The 20,051-nt window shown below is 42.9% G+C and overlaps 1 protein-coding gene across 1 annotated transcript in view; it reads left to right on the top strand.

Moving 5' to 3' along the window:
- Positions 1-725: 725 nt before the first annotated feature.
- The window catches only part of LOC126101069 (protein takeout-like), a 59,342-nt gene continuing 40,016 nt past the window's right edge, over positions 726-20,051 (top strand). Inside the window, exons 1-2 of the mRNA XM_049911743.1 lie at positions 726-870; positions 12,840-12,932. Coding sequence (XP_049767700.1) covers positions 780-870; positions 12,840-12,932 — 184 coding nt within the window. The 5' untranslated portion in view covers positions 726-779. The remainder of the gene's footprint in view (positions 871-12,839; positions 12,933-20,051) is intronic.

Here is a 20,051-nt window from a genome sequence, read left to right as displayed (position 1 = left end):
CCCCGTCGTTCTGGGTCTTCCCCCGTCGCGAGTCATAGGCTGGAATGTTCCGTGCTCCCTAAGACGCCGATCAATTGCTTCGAACGTCTTCCTGTCGGGACACCTTCGTTCTGGAAATCTGTCTCGATACAAACGTACCACGCCACGGCTATTGCCCCGTGCTAATCCATGCATCAAATGGGCATCTGCCAACTCCGCATTTGTAAACATTGCACTGACTGCAAAACCACGATCGTGATGAACACTAACCTTTTGATGCTACGTACTGATGTGCTTTATGCTAGTACTGTAGAGCAATGAGTCGCATGTCAACACAAGCACCGAAGTCAGCATTACCTTCCTTCAATTGGGCCAACTGGCGGTGATCGAGGAAGTACAGTACATACCGACGAAACTAAAATGAGCTCTAACATGGAAATTAAGCGTTTCCGGACACATGTCCACATAACATCTTTTCTTTATGTGTGTGTGTGTGTGTGTGTGTGTGTGTGTGTGAGGAATGTTTCCTGAAAGTTTGGCCGTACCTTTTTGTAACACCCTGTACAGTACAGTGCTTCGGCCACTGTAAACAGTAATACAGTACGGAGTTGTGCTGCAGCCTGAGGTGGTACGCAGCGAGCGGGCTGAGCCCCTCGCAAACCGGCCCGCGGCACGTGTGAAGTCACCGTGGAGAGGCTCGCCTTGACCGCTCGCGCCGGCCTGGCCCTACTCCGGCGTCCCTCTTATATCTCGCTCTGCGGACCTGCGGCCCACAGACGGCAGCCGCTCACCACGCCGACATGACCCTCGACAACACATCCTCCGCCGCGTCGGCACTGCTGCTGCTGCTCGTGCTCGCCGCGCACGCCTCGGCAGCCCCTGGAAAACTGCGTAAGTTATCTAAACTAGCCTCCAGTTCAGCAGTGTTATATCAGCAGGACCTTTGCGTCTCCATTTCCTACGATCCCTTACTTCCTTCTTAATTTTACTGTACACTGGGGCTACAAAAGTCATGTGATGCCTCCCAATATCGTGTCAGATCTCCTTTTTTCTAGCATAGCGCAGCAACTTGGAGTTACATGGACTCCACAAGTCGTTTTATGCCCCTGCAGAAATACTGAACAATGCTGTCTCTATAGGCGCCCATAAAGACGGCTGCCAGTGTAGAATTTTTTGCACGAACTGACCTCTCAATTACATGTTCGATGGATGGCCAAATTATTCGCTAGAACAGTCAAGAATGTTCTTCCGGCCAGTCTCAAACAATTGTGGCCCGGTGACACGGCGCTTTGTCATACTTAAAAATTTCATAGTTCTTTGGCAATATAAAGGCCATTAATGGCGGCAAATGGTCTCAGGTAGCCGCACATAACCATTTGAAGTCAATAATCGATTCAGTTTGACTAGTGGACCCCGCCCATTCCATGTAAACGCAGCCCACACCTTTAGGGAACCACTGCCACTCTACGACCTATTGAACCCTACCATCATCTCCTAACAGCTAAAATCTGAACTCATTTGACCAGGTCACAATTTTACTGTCGTCTAGGGTCCATCCGATACGGTCACGTCCCAGGGGACGCGCTATAGACGATATATCGGTTTTAGCAAAGGCATTCATCCCAGTCGTCTGCTGCCACATCCCATTAACGCCAAATTTCACTGCAGTTTCTAGACATTGATTTCTACGGTTATCTCACGAAGTCTCGCTTGTCTTTTAAAACTGGCACCTCTAAGCCAAAATCGTTCGCCTCCATCGTTAAGTGAAGGCCATCATCCATTGAATTATACATGCTGAGAGGTAATGCCTGAAATTTGGTATTTTTGGCCCTTTCTTGACACTTTGGATCTCGGAATACTGATTTCCCTAAGATTTCCGAAATGGAATGTATCATGCGAGTTGCTCCAAGTAACATTTCGCGTTCAAAGTCAGTTAATTCCCGTCGTCCGGCAGTAAGTACTTCTAAAACCTTTTCATACGTTCACCTGAGGGAGCTCCGCCAATGCACTGCCATTTTATGCCTTGTGTTTGCGATACTACCGCCATCTGTATAACGCTATCCCACGACTTCTGTCACCTCACTGTATATGCTTCATCGCCCGGGATGTAATATCTCTCCCTCACTCGGTTCCTCTCTCTTTCCAAATATTCTTCTAAGACTCTTTGTGCAAGTCCCCTTCTTTTTAGGTTTCCGGACCTCAGTCGGTATTACTGGAACCCTTGATCACTTTTTATCTGCTGAGGCTCTGTTACTCAGGAAAGGCTATTTAACGCACTGAAGTCTACGGCACCTTTGCGTTGTAAGACTTTTACGTTTATAAATTAATGCAATCAAAAGATATGGTTATTTATGCCACGTATTTTGATCCGCGCAATGTAATTTTTCAAAACCTGAAGGGTACTTCCCACAGGCCTGTAATCATGAAACTTGGCAAGAAGAAAGATTTCACAGTAAAATTAAAGAAGAAAGTTATAATATTGTCATTTGTTATGCTTCTGTATGTCCGTCCGTCTATTAAGACCCCTTATTCTCATGGACGAGTAGACGTATGAAGTGGAAATTTGATCCATGTACTACTGTCTATGGCTTCTCGGAGGTGTAAAATCTTTAAATCTTTACGTCAGTATAGTCAATCGAGATGGCCATATATTAATTTTGATATCTTTCCAGTATTGATATCGATAACTGGCGAAAATCGTCGAAATTCTTGAGTCATGGGATGGATAAACTATCTACATACATAATTAATTTTGTACAGAACCATCGGTGTTAGAGTCCTACCCGTACTTGTACTGAAACTTTCATAATGTACGTCAAATCCAGTTTTATTTCCTTCTTCTTATCACATCCAGTACTCTATCCATCCGACTTATTCATTCCATCCTCCTACATGTCCAAGACTTCTTTCTTCCTCAGGGTTCACGTTTCAGCCCCATACACGAGGATACTCCGTACAAATCTCTTTAACTAGTATTTTCCTCAAATCAGCGACCACATTGCTGCAGAAATCTCTCATTTTCTTTCAAAATGCCTTTTTCGCAATCGCTATTCCGGTTTACATTTATGTGCTGCATTTCCAGTCTATTTTTGTCCTGCTTCTGAGGGATTTAAAGCTCTGCACATGTTCTAATGCTTCTCCATTCTCCATTCGTTATCTTTACCTATTTATTTCCTCTTAGTGCCATAACTTTGGTTTCATTTGCATTGATTTTCACTCCATAAATTTTTCCTTTAACTTCAGTTTTATCCGCTATATTCTTTAATGTTTTTCACCTATCGCTAAGGTGATCATGCCGTGTGCAAACCTGAAACACCATACTCTTCCTCCTCCAACTTTTACCCGCTTATCATATAGAGGGCACTGAGCAAATATTTTCTGAGTATAGATTCAAAAGGGTTGGAGAGAAAGAGCAAATTTGAAATCTGCGTAAAGCACAACCCGGTGCCAGTATACGACTAGTTGAAGGTGGGAAGTCTCCCAAATTACCCAAAACTTTGCCAGTAACACTCTCTTTTAAAGCTCTTGGACTGAACCAGAGGCACTTTTTCTCCACCCATTCTGACACGTTACTGGGTAGCGACACCAAACAGACTGCAGAATTCATAACTCTACGATTGCATACTGCTCTTTATTGGACTCCAAAGAGTAAGAGAATCTCCCATTTTCTGGAGAAGACATCTTTCGGCCCTTGAAATTTCACGTTTGTTTTCTTTTTTTTCTTTTTTCCTTTAATTTCTCTTTTTTTTCCTTGGTACACGCTGCGTTGTATTTTATTTTTATCACTGGTGCATTTCGGTTCGTAGATTAAATTTGGATGTAGACAGTCAGTAACGAGCCAGTGGGTGTGTTGGACCTACCATCGACCTACGGACCCCCTTGAAGATGTCTCCCGCAGTCGGAGACGAAACGTTGGGAATTGAGACAAAATTCATCATCGGACCACGGCATAACAGCCCGGATAATTATAATGGACATGATATTTCCGGCCGTGAAAGTCTACATTTTAGTATTACACCCAGATTGTTAACTGATGTCACTATGTCAAGCTGCACATCATTAACACTGTATTCGAACATTTTAGGACTATTTCTTCTACTATTCACCATTAGTTTACATTTTTCGATATTTAGAACACGCGGCCGTTTTGTCCGCATCATACTGTCTCCTCCTACACTCTTTCAGTAATGATACCTTCTGGTACAATACAGTTTAATCGGTAAACACTTGTAGACTGCTGCTCATCTGTGTCATTTCCTGACGATGATGATCTCTCGCCGTCAAGCGAGAACTGAGGCCAAGTCTACCAAACCAGCCGGCCGGTGTGGCCGTGCGGTTCTAGGCGCTTCAGTCTGGAACCGCGTGACCGCTACGGTCGCAGGTTCGAATCCTGCCTCGGGCATGGATGTGTGTGATATCCTTAGGTTAGTTAGGTTTAAGTAGTTCTAAGTTCTAGGGGACTGATGACCACAGATGTTAAGTATCATAGTGCTGAGAGCCAATCTACCGAAGACAGTACCACTGGAAACAATTACCACAAGCCGACATTCTCACGCTGCTGTAGTTCAGTAGTTAAATATTAGTACCTACTATTCAGCTACAATGGGAACAGAATTTTACGATCTCTCTATGTGTAGACCAGATACGATTCGTTGAGAGTGAAATTGTTACATCACTGTGACGAGAAGACTTCTGGAGTTCTCTATACATGTGATAAAATATGCATTCAATTTGAATGTAGTTTTACTTGATGGAGGAAAATGAATGGTTTGCGTTGCCAACGTTCCTTTTTGCTGTTGAGCGTCCGATAACATGGGTTGTGATAGTAACTGCTTCAGCACGGTTCCTGGGTTGCAAGTGTTGTGACCATCCAGGGAACCGTGTAGTGGAACGCTTCCGGCGGGGCAAGTATCTACTGTCAAGGTCGAGGACGCCAGTGGTCAGGTTAGTTTCCGGTAAGAGGCGAGGGCCGACCACAGGTCATTTTCACCGGTCTTCAACGCGAGGCTGAGTGCTGCCACGTGACATTCCCGGTAACGTGTCGCGTTATGAAAGTATCTCAGCGTAGCACAGAAGAATGTTTTCGCTACTACATCGCAAGTAGTCCAAAAATCCCGTCTCTTACTTATGGCGCACTAATTTAGAACTTTCAGTGACTGGAAAAGTGTTAAAACCTCCGTACTTCTTTTGTCTAAATACATTTGTTGGTTCCTGCGTAGAAGAGGTGCACTACATACTACAGTGAAGTACCAAACACCTTTGTCCCCCTTTTCCTCGTACTATGACCTATCACAAATACAGAAAGACACGCACAAAGCTCTCTCTCTCTCTCTTTCTCTCTCGCTCTCTCTCTCTCTCTCTCTCTCTCTCTCTCTCTCTCTACCGAGTGAGGTGGCGCAGTGGTTAGACACTGGACTCGCATTCGGGAGGACGACGATTCAATCCCGCGTCCGGCCATCCTGCTTTAGGTTTTCCGTGATTTCCCTAAATCGCTCCAGGCAAATGCCGGGATGGTTCCTTTCAAAGGGCACGGCCGACTTCCTTCCCCGTCCATCCCTAATCCGATGAGACCGATGACCTCGCTGTCTGGTCTCCTTCCCCAAAAACAACTACTCTATCTCTCTCTCTCTCTCTCTCTCTCTCTCTCTCTCTCTCTCTCTCACACACACACACACACACACACACACACACACACACACACACACACATATATACACATCCGTACACATACATACATTTTCCAAATTTAGAACAATTGGCACACTGATGAATAGCTATAAAGATTTCCCACAGGTGTTCGTACACTGAATTGTGAAACATAGTTATTTCTTTAAGATGTAGAACACAAAAGTAAAGCCATACCCCTAAACGAGTGCCGGCAGCCCGGGTTCCCGGGTTCGATTCCCGGCGGGGTCAGGGATTTTCTCTGCCTCGTGATGACTGGGTGTTGTGTGATGTCCTTAGGCTAGTTAGGTTTAAGTAGTTCTAATTTCTAGGAGACTGATGACCATAGATGTTAAGTCCCATAGTGCTCAGAGCCATTTTTGAGTGCCGGTAACAATCGGAGGATACAGCACAACTATACAGGTGCAGTTTCACCATCGTCTTCTCTCGAAGTACACAGATGAGTCAAATCAATTGCTGTGATGTCTGGATCAAAGGTAATAGCTTGACAGGGTAGTAATAGTGCCCTGTACTGATGAATGTATGTTATCTGCCGATTGCTCACAATCAACAGTCTTATGAGCTCATACCAAAGACATTGCCGAAACATTTTAAATTTCAACCACATTGTTGTTGTTGTGGTCTTCAGTCCCGAGACTGGTTTGATGCAGCTCTCCATGCTACTCTATCCTGTGCAAGCTTCTTCATCTCCCAGTACCTACTGCAACCTACATCCTTCTGAATCTGCTTAGTATATTCATCTCTTGGTCTCCCCCTACGGTTTTTACCCTCCACGCTGCCCTCCAATACTAAATTGGTGATCCCTTGATGCCTCAGAACATGTCCTACCAGCCGATCCCTTCTTCTGGTCAAGTTGTGCCACAAACTTCTCCTCTCCCCAATCCTATTCAATACTTCCTCATTAGTTATGTGATCTACCCATCTAATCTTCAGCATTATTCTGTAGCACCACATTTCGAAATCTTCTATTCTCTTCTTGTCCAAACTATTTACCGTCCATGTTTCACTTCCATACATGGCTACACTCCATACAAATACTTTCAGAAATGACTTCCTGACACTTAAATCTATACTCGATGTTAACAAATTTCTCCTCTTCAGAAACGCTTTCCTTGCCATTGCCAGTCTACATTTTATATCCTCTCTACTTCGACCATCATCAGTTACTTTGCTCCCCAAATAGCAAAACTCCTTTACTACTTTAAGTGTCTCATTTCCTAATCTAATACCCCCAACATCACCCGACTTAATTCGACTACATTCCATTATCCTCGTTTTGCTTTTGTTGATGTTCGTCTTATATCCTCCCTTCAAGACACCATCCATTCCGTTCAACTGCTCTTCCAAGTCCTTTGCTGTCTCTGACAGAATAACAATGTCATCGGCGAACCACAAAGTTTTTATTTCTTCTCCATGGATTTTAATACCTACTCCGAATTTTTCTTTTGTTTCCTTTACTGCTTGCTCAATATACAGACTGAATAACATCGGGGAGAGGCTACAACCCTGTCTTACTCCCTTCCCAACCGCTGCTTCCCTTTCATGTCCCTCGACTCTTATAACTGCCATCTGGTTTCTGTACAAATTGTAAATAGCCTTTCGCTCCCTGTATTTTACCCCTGCCACCTTTAGAATTTCAAAGAGAGTATTCCAGTCAACATTGTCAAAAGCTTTCTCTAAGTCTACAAATGCTAGAAACCTAGGTTTGCCTTTCCTTAATCTTTCTTCTAAGATAAGTCGTAAGGTCAGTATTGCCTCACGTATTCCAGTATTTCTATGGAATCCAAACTGATCTTCCCCGAGGTCGGCTTCTACTAGTTTTTCCATTCGTCTGTAAAGAATTAGTGTTAGTATTTTGCAGCTGTGGCTTATTAAACTGATTGTTCGGTAATTTTCACACATCTGTCAACACCTGCTTTCTTTGGGATTGGAATTATTATATTCTTCTGAGGGTATTTCGCCTGTTTCATACATCTTGCTCACCAGATGGTAGATTTTTGTCAGGACTGGCTCTCCCAAGGCCGTCAGTAGTTCCAATGGAATGTTGTCTACTCCGGGGGCCTTGTTTAGACTCAGGTCTTTCAGTGCTCTGTCAAACTTTTTGTGGCGGCGTTCGTAGCGACAAACACTTCGCAGTAGAAACGGCTTACGAAGTCACCGCCACACTTTTAATAGCGGGCCGCCCGGTCCGCTGGAACAGTGAACAGAAAGATGAAAACCCAAACACTCTGATTAAATAAAAGTCGGTACTTATCTTTATTAACGAAGATACAGAAACACAGTAGTGAACTCCGTGTCTACAGAAATCTGTCCCGTTCGAGTCGGAGCGGCTAGGTCAGCGTCGGCTGACGACAAACAACAACTCTGCTGCGATGAACACACAACTGACTAGCAAGTACACAAATCGGTGGCGAGTATACAACTGAGTATACAACAGAACTGTCCTAGCGCTCGCGACTCCAGCGCTTAAGAAGCCAGAAACCAGCGGTGGCGCGCGCAGACTTGCGGCGATTTCCTGTATCGCTGGCGCTGCTTATGCGGACGACGTCCGGACTTTGATACTGCCAAACTTTTGGCAGCGGGCTCGGTTGGCATTACTGGCTAGGTTATAACAAAACTCTTCACGCAGTATCGCATCTCCGATTTCATCTTCATCTACACCCTCTTCCATTTCCATAATATTGTCCTCAAGTACATCGCCCTTCTATAGACCCTCTATATACTCCTTCCACCTTTCTGCTTTCCCTTCTTTGCTTAGAACTGGGTTTCCATCTGAGCTCTTTATGTTCATACAAGTGTTTCTCTTATCTCCAAAGGTCTCTTTAATTTTCCTGTAGGCAGTATCTATCTTACCCCTAGTGAGATAAGCCTCTACATCCTTACATTTGTCCTCTAGCCATCCCTGCTTAGCCATTTTGCACTTCCTGTCGATCTCATTTTTGAGACGTTTGTATTCCTTTTTGCCTGCTTCATTTACTGCATTTTTATATTTTCTCCTTTCATCAATTAAATTCAATATTTCTTCTGTTACCCAAGGATTTCTACTAGCCCTCGTCTTTTTACCTACTTGATCCTCTGCTGCCTTCACTACTTCATCCCTCAAAGCTATCCATTCTTCTTCTACTGTATTTCTTTCCCCCATTCCTGTCAGTTATTCTCTTATGATCTCCCTGAAACTCTGTACAACCTCTGGTTCTTTCAGTTTATTCAGGTCCCATCTCCTTAAATTCCCACCTTTTCGCAGTTTCTTCAGTTTTAATCTACAGGTGATAACCAATAGATTGTGGTCAGAGTCCACATCTGCCCCTGGAAATGTCTTACAATTTAAAAACATGGTTCCTAAATCTCTGTCTTACCATTATATAATCTATCCGATACCTTTTAGTATCTCCAGGGTTCTTCCATGTATACAACCTTCTTTCATGATTCTTGAACCAAGTGTTAGTAAGTTATGCTCAGTGCAAAATTCTACCAGGCGGCTTCCTCTTTCATTTCAACCACATTACTGACTTGCAATTCCGCTATCGAGAACTGCATGTAGTCACCTCTGTTACAGTTACCACGTGATTAAAGGTATCATTTCAACAGTATTGCAGCATGTTATATGCCGCTCAGCTGAATTATCCTACACACACAGAACAATGTAGCTTCTTCCTTTTTTTTTTTAAATTGCGCTCTTGGAAGGGCGTATACGTAATGAAATTCCTGGCGTAAATTTACACTGTGATGAATGATTTCCTTCAAATAAATACGTTTTAAGAAGAATCTACCTTCACAAACGAAGCTTTCTTGCTATTCAACCATATATGTTAAGTCTATGAACCGTAATTGCAAAACTGTATATATTATCCTCATACATATTATTCGACACAAAATAAAATAAACCCACCGATCATGGTACAAATTGACCGAAACATGTATGGGTAAAACAGAAAAAGTTAGGTTTGCTGTAGCAAGAATCCTTTTCGAAACCTGTTTGTCAACAGAAGGTCAGTTCACGAGGGGAACATGGTGGCTGCCATGAACAGACTTCCCGGAAATTTCGTTCAGAGGAAGAGGAGTCTAAATGAGCGAAACCGTGTTTACGCTTACACGTAGCTAGTCGACCGTTAATGAGAAAACGATTGTCAATGTTTAGTGCACGCCAGTCTTAGCCGAAATGGTGACACAACGGCTGGAGTTCCATTTTAGAAACTGGATTACTGTTTTATTTAATATATTTTTTTATTTCTTTCCATTTAATTGCTCATGTCAGTTGAAGGCTACTACAATAATGTTCCTTCTCCAGTTAGAGGTACATTGGTGTTATGTTACCCGGCCGGTGTAGCCGAGCGGTTCTAGGCGCTTCAGTCTGGAACCGTGCAGGTTCGAATCCTGCCTCGAGCATGGATGTGTGTGATGTCCTCAGGTTAGTTACGTTTAAGTAGTTCTAAGCTCTAGAGGACTGATGACCTCAGATGTTAAGTCACATAGTGCTCAGAGCCATTTGAATCATTTTTGTTATGTTAATTATAAAACAACTGGGCTTCACAGGAAATGGCAACATATATCTTATAGTATGTGTCAGTATGGTATTTTCAGGGGATACAAACTTTCTGAATTCTCATACTTTTATGTTTTATTCTTATGTCAGTTCTTATTTTAATTCATATACTTTATTATCACGTTTATTTTTCAGGAATATATACTACAGAAGTTTCACCGAAAATAATTTCAATTTTCTCATTCACTTATTGCTTTTGGTTCATTTATTCAGCAGACATAACAGCAGTACATGAATACGGAAACGATATTTCAATACACACTGCAAAACGTTAGTGTAGTAACCTTCTACGGAAGTGAGTCGATAAATGAAAAACAAGAGTAAAATTATAATCGTGTTTCGAACACAGGGTGCAAAAGTGTGAAGCAGTGACGTTAGCCACTACGTAACCGCTTCGATTGAATTATTTATTCGCTAGAAGGCACATAAAGTTCCTCGAAATCTGTGAGTGTTGATTTGTCAGGAACAGTCGAATATCCACGGATAACCGCAGACACACGTCCGCTTATTTTGACCGCTTTACCACTGGGCGAATTTTCTCTTAAAATGGATTACGGAACTTGCCGTATGTCCTTGTCAGTAAGTAGTACGTTGCAGCAACACAACATGTTATTGAGAATGACCGTTGAACACTGCTGCAATTGAGCGGGTCAGCCTACTTTCACTCTGTGAAAATGGTAGCGCCCTTCTTTGCGCGGTATTGGAATATCCTTGACGCTCTGGCAGATTTGCCGATCTCCTTGAGCCGGCCGGATTGGCCGAGCGGTTCTAGGCGCTACAGTCTGGAAACGCGCGACCGCTACGGTCGCAGGTTCGAATCCTGCCTCGGGCATGGATGTGTGTGATGGCTTTAGGTTAGTTAGGTTTAAGTAGTTCCAAGTTCTAGGGGACTGATGACCTCAGATATTAAGTCCCATAGTGCTCAGAGCCATTTTTTTTTCTTTAAAATAGTGCTTGCATACTCCTGTAAATCAATTCTTTCATAATACAATACTGGCCATTAAAATTGCTACACCACGAAGATTACGTTCTACAGACGTGAAATTTAACCGACGGGAAGAAGATGCTGTGATATACAAAGGATTAGCTTTTCAGAGCATTCACACAAGGTTGGCGCCGGTGGCGACACCTACAGTGTGCTGACATGAGGAACGTTTCGAACCGATTTCTCATACACAAACAGCAGCTGAAAGGCGTACCATCACGTTTACGACTTCGATAAAGGTCGGATTGTAGCCTATCGCGATTGCGGTTTATCGTATCGTGACATTGCTGATGTCGTTGGTCGATATCCAATGACTGTTAGCAGAATATGGAATCGGTGGCTTGAGGAGGGTAATACGGAACGCCGTGCTGGATCCCAACGGCTTCGTATCACTAGCAGTCGACAGGCATCTTATCCGCATGGCTGTAACGGATAGTGCAGCCACGTCTCGATCCCTGAGACAGCAGATGGGGACGTTTGCGAGGCAACAACCATCTGCACGAACAGTTCGACTACGTTTGCAACAGCATGGACTATCAGCTCGGAGGCCATGGCTGTGGTTACCCCTGACGCTGCATCACAGACAGGAGCGCCTGCGATAAAGTACTCAACGATGAACCTGGGTGCACGAATTTAAAACGTCATTTTTTCGGATAAATCCAAGTTCTGATTACAGCATCATGGTGGTCACATCTGTGTTTGGCGAGATTGCGGTGAACGCACATTGGAAGCGTGTATTCGTCATCGCCATACTGGCGTATCACCCGGCATGATGGTGTGGGGTGTCACTGGTTACACGTCTCTGTTACCTCTTGTTCGCATTGACTGCACTTTGAACAGTGGACGTTACATTTCAGATGTGTTACGACCCGTGGCTCTACCCTTCATTCGATCCCTGCGAAACCGTACATTTCAGCAGGATAATGCACGCCCGCATGTTGCAGGTCCTGTACGGGCCTTTCTGGATACAGAAAATGTTCGTCTGCTGCCCTGGCCAGCAGGTTCTCCAGATCTCTCACCAACTGAAAACGTCTGGTCAATGATAGCCGAGCAACTGGCTCGTCACAATACACTAGTCACTACTCTTGATGAACTGTGGTATCGTGTTGATGCTGCTTGGGCAGCTGTACCTGTACACGCCATCCAAGCTCTGTTTGACTCAATGGCCAGGCGTATCAAGGCCGTTATTACGGCCAGAGGTGGTACTGATTCCAGGTACTGATTTCTCATAATCTACGCACCCTAACTGCGTGAAAATGTAATCACATGTCAGTTCTAGTGTAATATATTTGTCCAATGAATACCCGTTTATTTTCTGCATTTCTTCGTGGCGTAGCAATTTTAATGGTCAGTAGTGTATTATCTTAGAATAAAACCATTTAGTTTCCATTAAACCTAATTTTATGTCCTATAAATGCACCTAATTATGTACTAAGGATTGCAATTAATCGTACAATATTAAAAGTTTATATCAACGTATACCAGGTGAAAAATTTTGAGTGTCTTTATTTCCCTCGCCTGAAAATACCTTTTTCAATTGAAATACTCATTCGAAGTCTTTGCACTGGCATATCGTATGTTACAGACTGTTATATCCTATCTTAGAAAAACAGTAGTGGAATAACCGTATCCTGTCTCTTGTTACAGCATCGTCGTACAAGACGTGCAAGCAGAATGACCCAGACTTCAACGGCTGCCTCAGGGCAGCGCTCCAGTATGCTGTTCCATCGCTCAAGAAAGGTAGACGTCACGTCAATATGTCTCAATAGTGTTTCCAGAAAATGCTATAGCATTCACATATTTCTTGCGGAGTGAGTTTCAGGAGTAAACAAAAAATTTCGTATAACACGTATCCATTGCTTATTAGTTGCAGCGATGCAGGTGTTAGAATGTAACCCAAACAAATACTCACAAAAGATATTGCGTAAAGGTAAATGACAAATTTCTAAGTTTATTTTCATAAATTTCACCTCAGGCGTAATGCGCTTTTGAATACTTATCACAACAGCACGTGTAGCTCGTCTTGTGTTATTTTACGGAAGCAGTACTGTTCACAATAGGAAGAGTCAATTAGCCTCTTGGAGTTATTTTTTCTTTGTACGGTTCGTTTCAACCACCACCACAGGCAAACATTTAAAATGCTAAGGTCCGCAGGCGTTGATGGCCAAGAAACGTGCGTATTTCTATCGATCAGTCTTCCGGGTTGTAATGTAAGTGCCAGCCGGGGTGACCGAGCAGTTCTAGGCGCTACAATCTGGAACCGCGCGACCACTACGGTCGCAGGTTCGAATCCTGCCTCGGGCATGGATGTGTGTGATGTCGTTGGGTTAGTTAGGTTTAAGTAGTTCTAAGTTCTAGGGGCTAATGACCTCAGAAGTTAAGTCCCATAGAGCTCAGAGCCATTTTTTGTAATGTTAAGTGCAGATAATGTGTCATCTGATGACAAGGAAGTACAGGGGTCGTTAATGTTGGAAGAACATACCCATTCGTGTAGCCAAAGGAACCTCATCCAGTACTGATAGAAGCACATTTTCGAGGAAGCCTAGGGAATAGGGTCCCGTATTACGACACCGTAGCACAACAGGACCAGCCAACTGATTGTATTCTATCATATTACATGACATATTTATGGAGAAACGTTTCTCAAAATGCGTTTGTACACAGGAGCGTTGGTTTCACGATTTAGGAGTGTCTTAAATACCGTGGGCCCGTCAATAAACGGTATTAAAGTGTTTACTTTGCGATTTGCAACCTTCTGGTGTCAATACACCTGCATCTCCTTTTCGGAAGTTTTGGAAACAATGAATATTATACCCACAATGTTGCATATGTAACGTCAGTATGTATAGAAATTTCGTGTGTGTTTGTTGAAGGACAGCGTTTTACCAACTGAATAATTTCTCCGCATTTTTAATTTCTACATTGAGATGAAATATAACTGTTGGGTAGTGCCCCAATCTTACACGCAATATACTAATAACACCAGTAAACACTGCTGAATATGGCACTTCAAGGTTAGGAAATCGTCTCTCGTATATACACCGGTATACTCAGCACTTGTAAATAGAAGCTGTGTGTTTAAACAAAGTAGAATTTGTCAAAAACTCGCAGTTACAACAATCAGAACGTCCAACCACAAAGAATAGTAGTTAAACAAACCCTCAGCAATTGGAGAACCAGTAAGCGAAATGGAAATTTATCTCAGTAACAGGCTGTTTGTCTGTCACACATAGGAATTAGATACTTGTTGTATGGAATGTTTTATTCGAATTAATCTGTACCAAACCTCCTAAAATATTTATTTAATCTGAAAGTCTTTTTATACGATAAAACGTCGGAGTTGTGTATTGTTTGCTATGGTGCTTTTCGCATTTATAAAGTTTATAAGGCTCAGTCAGTGACTACGAGTTTCCTCATAAATTTACCGCGATCACTTTGTATTCGGTCATTCATAGGTTCAGACTCGACGGTTTGGTAACGAAGGTGCTTCTGAAACTGACTTTAAGTAAAAAGTGTGAAAAACATTGTGGTATGTAAAGTATGGAAAAATCATTAGGAGGATTTACAGTCAGCTATCACGACCACCAGTTCCAGCTGTATAGTTTTGGCGGTGACCTCGAAAGACGCCGAGTGACATATCAAGGATACGGGCTGAAATTTTCAAGACAATTACTACCGTCTGCAGTTTTGTCTCACTTTCTGTCGCTATCAGATGACAATGCATGAGGGTAGTCATAATATCTTCCTGCTGTTAGGTGGTCACTTTTATCTCAAATTGTCACCTCACATGCTTCGCAATATATTATGCTTATTTCACGCGTTCAAGTAGTCGATCATTGACACTGCATAGTAACTGCAATCAAGAATCAGTACCTCCAGTGATTGTATCTTGTTATTGCTTTCTGTTCACTACTCTGTTTACGATGGCGAAGTGACTGCACGTCTGGGAGCCTACAAGCTGGTTATCAAAAGACGGAAGTCGGAGTGGCTGTGACAACTGGTCGATGAGTTCCCCCTTTAGCGAATAGCAGCCAAGATACAGAGCGTCCAGAAAGCGCATGCTTCACTTTAGGGAAGGCTAAGACTTCGCACTAGGCTACGGGAAAGTAATGACAGAGGCACCTGGAAAAGCTATGGCGTGAGCCTTGAGGTGACAGAGAATGAAGCTTCCATTCGAGTAATGAGGGCAGAGAGTGTCCTGAACTCAAGGATATCCATCCGCTACTGCCGTTGTCTTCTGCATTAAGTTAAGAGTATGGTAAGATGCGACATCATTGCGATAACCGATTTAGTAGTTCACTCACTTCAAAAGCTAGTTATTCCATTTTAATACTTCGCTCCTTCGTTTGCTTTCATTATATCCTTTAAGGGGCTCCGGAAAGGCTCAAAATCATGAAAAGTTCAATTTTTACTTTTTTGCGTTTTCTGAATCTGCAGACTATTACCTTTTAATAGATATATAATTTATTCAATTCCGAAGACTACAACTATTTTTAATTTTTTTTGAAATGTGTTCTACATGGGCGTGACCCACTGTGGCGCTGTTAAACTGCTGTCAAATGGTGTTATTATTAACGTCCGTGTTCATGAGGTACATTTTAGTGATGTGAGATAAAGTATGTGTTGTGGCTAACCTGTGATGGTTCAATATATATCGCTGGTGTGATTGTCGATTGTTTCATGTTTATTTACTCTGTCGTTATCTCGAAAATATTCGTAATTAATTCTGTTTCTTGAGTCTCTGTTTTGTTGAAGTATAATAATGAGTAAAAGTAAAGTTATTAGAAATCCTCTGAAGGCTTTTAAGAAAAGGAGAAATGTTGGAAAGCCAAAGGTATGTGTTATTACTGTAAATAATAACATTCTAACATGGTACGAGCGATGCTTGCTTTAGACAAGGAACGCCTTCTGGCTGCAGACAGGGCTGTAAAGAGTCACAAGCAACAGTAAACAGGAGAAGGAACAAGAGAAAGCTGGTGGAGGAGTTTGCAGAGGATGAAGATAATCCATCCTATGGACCTGGAATGCACTAAAAAGTTAATCCAAACTTAGTCGATCGATTCCCAAAACTTTTATTTTCTCATACTAATTACATGTTTTCTAAGGATCTTCCAAACACATTTGTTTCAACTTTCAGTAAATGTTACACAGTACCTTCTGCATAATTTAACACAGCCTTTTTCCAAAAAACTGTATACTTTTGAATATATAAATAAAAAATTGCAAAAAAATGTTGTGAATTTTCATTACAATTGAAAAAAATCATCTTTAATAACTGAACTAAAATTTTGTAAAATCCCTGTGTTAAGTTGTAGCCCATATTCCAATAAATAATCTGTAAAAAGTTCAACTTCCTACCTCAAATACTTTGGGAGGAAAGATGTAATTTATAAGCGTTATTTTAACATTGCAAGTATAGGGCGTTCCGGAGCCCCTTAACCATCTCTCTGTTGTTCGAGCATATTTCCCTGTGGTTTTCCCGTAGTTTACTAAACATGCTTACAGTCATTGGCCGCAGCAGTGTGCTGCTCAGGTTATAGTTCACCGTTAAAATCAGTGCCCAAGTATTTAATGATCAATTGTTTGTTTAGTGCCTTACTTTGCAGTAAATGTGATTCAAAGAGTGACCACTTGTTTCTGTTATAGATTGTGTGATCCCTTGTCTCTAATTAATTTCTGTATGTGCGCGGTGTCGTACCTGTATTGTTATGTTTGATTGGGTCACTCCTGTTAATTATCGTACGGTACATTGTCATATTATTTCCTTCAATTAACTTGCAAAGTCGTATGAGGTGCTTTCCTCCTCTCTTCGTGTAGGCAAAAGAGTACAACTGGCACTCCATGCAGCATACTGAGGAGTAAAATCACCCATTCCTCCTGTAGGAGCTGTATCCTGCTTTTCCCTCGTGACGCTGATGACATAGATCTCGCTAAAACGTTATAATCCGACTCTAATGAATTCCTCCAGCTGTTTGATGAATTTCGGCTGACTAACAGAGAAAAGCTAGACTGCTAGTCATTAAAGTTGCAGCACCATGAAGTGGGATGCAACAGAAGGCAAACCGCCATAAACTGTCGTACATGTTTCGATATGCTAATGATTGCCATTACGGCGCAACCAAACAAAGTAAGCAGTAGTAACACAGTCTACAATGTGTATACAGGTTATGATAACGCAGAGGATTTCTCATTAATAAACCACGTTTCAGTGTTAATATGTCAGAACTTGACAAATGCCCTGTTTGTGCCTACTGAAACTGCAGGTTATCGTTCTCTGATGTTTCTGTACGTGCTGGTTTCGATTCCACGACTGTCATGCATATCTGGCAACGGTGGATTCAGGAAGGCGATACTCCGCGCCATTCATGATCTGCACGGCCGTAAGTTACTTCTGCCTGCGCAGACAGGTGTATTGTTCACTTGACAGCGTAGTATCTCGACAGCTGCTGGTAGACACGTTGTTCACTTGGCGGCGTGGGATCATATTACCACATGACATCCCTTGTGAGAAAGTGGCAAAGTGAGTACCCACAGCCGGCCGCGGTGGTCTAGCGGTTCTGGCGCTGCAGTCCGGAACCGCGGGACTGCTGCGGTCGCAGGTTCGAATCCTGCCTCGGGCATGGGTGTGTGATGTCCTTAGGTTAGTTAGGTTTAAGTAGTTCTAAGTTCTAGGGGACTTATGACCTAAGATGTTGAGTCCCATAGTGCTCAGAGCCATTTGAACCATTTTTTTGAGTACCCACATGGACAGTACACCGACGTCTGAAGCACCAAGGACTGCCAGCATCACTATTGCAGTCGTGGCTGTTGAGATATGCAACCATCCGTTGCACTGCCCGATGATCCCATCATCTTTTCAGATGAGTTTCAGTTTTCCACATAGACTCACGATGGATGTATCCATGTGCAGAGGTTCCAAGAGGAACGAATGTTATCAGATAGTGTTTGACAGTATCGTGATAGCCCAACACCTGACATAATGGTATTTGATGTCATTGTGATCACCTTTGTCCAGCATAACCGGTAATTTGGAGGCCAATCGCAATATTTCTGACTTGTGAAGAGCAGTAGTCCTATTCTACCTTAGAGTCCTCCGTGACTTTACCTTACAACAAAACAACACTGGACCTCATGTTGGCTGTGGGTCTTGGTCTACCTCGACCCAGAGGGTGTTCTAGCGCTGCCCTGGCCAGCACTTGCTCCAGATCCTGCTCCCATTAAAAATATCTCATCAGGCGTTACTGAGAGCGTGGCATGCTACTACTCGCCAGCTGCTATGACTGATTAACTGTGGCATACATTTGGAGCAGCATGGTATCTTTGCTAATAATAACCATTGAAGCTCTTTGGAGTTTTATGTCTAGATAGGTGAAAGCCATTATTACAGACAGATTTGGCAGCTCTGTGAAACAAATTTTCGAGTTTGCAAACTCCAAATGCACAAACAAATCTGGGGAACTTGGTCGCTACGTGTTCCGGATGTGAAAATCGGAGTGCGGGAGTGTGGTTCGGCGACATGCCCGAGGGCGTCTGCATGACACTGTTGGTGTGGAAACATCTGTTGTCAGGATTTATACAACGTAAAATAGCTTGTCCTTGGAGTTGTCTAGCTGCGGGCAGGGCGGCAAGCATGTCTGAGATTTACTGTTCCATACAACTCAGTAGATGTCGACGTTACGTGGAATGGTTAGAGACTGTGAAGTCGGCAAGCACTCATGCAGGATACCATCCCAAGGGCCTGTAGGCGTTGCCGGGACGCTAAGAGCTAAACAAACTCTTCCACCGAGGTGCTCTGATGGTCGTCGCGGTCTGCATCCTAGTTGACCTCCAACAGTTCTGCACCTGTTGTCAGTACTTGCGTTGAAGTACGCTGTGGCCTCCCAACAAGATAAGACACCAATAGCTGCTCACAGGTACAGCCAGGGGTGGCTCAAATGCGACTCTCTAAGAGGCTGTGAGGTCAGCATGCCGTCGGTCATCCTCGAATGACTCCAGGGGTCACTGTGGAAACCGCTCAAGTCTTCATTTCAGTGGCAGCAAAGGCCGCGGTGACGGAAATCCGCGGCAGTTGAGTGGATCAGCTTGGCTGGCAGGTGGCTTGTAGTTGAAGTCAATCTTACGAACGATAAGCGGCTCATGACGGAACAGCTCTATCGTGGGTTCACTGTAACTTGCAAGACTGTCATACCGACTGAACCTTTGTTTGAGAAATTCAAGTATTTATTCTGGTTAGTTCGTACCTACGATGTTATCAAACCGTGGAGATGAGAGAATATTCTAGCAAAATCTTGTACATGGATGCACGTTCAGAGACCGTGAATAGTTACAGCTGAAAGAAAATCAGCCCTCGGCCACTATTCTTAATAAATTATCCTGGTTTCGACACTGCTAGGAGTGTCTTCCTCAGAATTTAAACAAAAGAATGGTCTATATTCTATAACATGGTTACAGAATTATGACTGTACACGTATGATAGAGTATATGTATGGAATCGTAGTGGAAGACTGGCAGTACTTATATGTCATTTATGAAATAATAAATATGCCAAAAGGGCATTTGTCACAAATATATTTAAGATAAAGAAAACTGCGATGGCGAGCCACTAAGGGCTGCTCGTTACTTGCGTGGTGCAGATTGCAAAACGGACTTTATAGATGACATATAAGTACAGCCAGTCTTTCACGGCGATTCCGTACTTATACTCTATCATACGTTTTCAGTCATAATTCCGTGATTATAGAATATAGACCATTCTTTGATTTAAATTCTGAGGAAAACACTCCTAGTAGTGTCGAAACCAGGTTAATTTATTAAAAATAGTGACCGAGGGATGATTTTCTTTCAATTGAGAGTATTCTA

Source organism: Schistocerca cancellata, chromosome 9 (assembly GCF_023864275.1).
Source record: "Schistocerca cancellata isolate TAMUIC-IGC-003103 chromosome 9, iqSchCanc2.1, whole genome shotgun sequence".
NCBI classification, from domain to species: Eukaryota; Metazoa; Arthropoda; class Insecta; order Orthoptera; family Acrididae; genus Schistocerca; species Schistocerca cancellata.
This window is presented reverse-complemented; position numbering and strand designations above follow the sequence as displayed.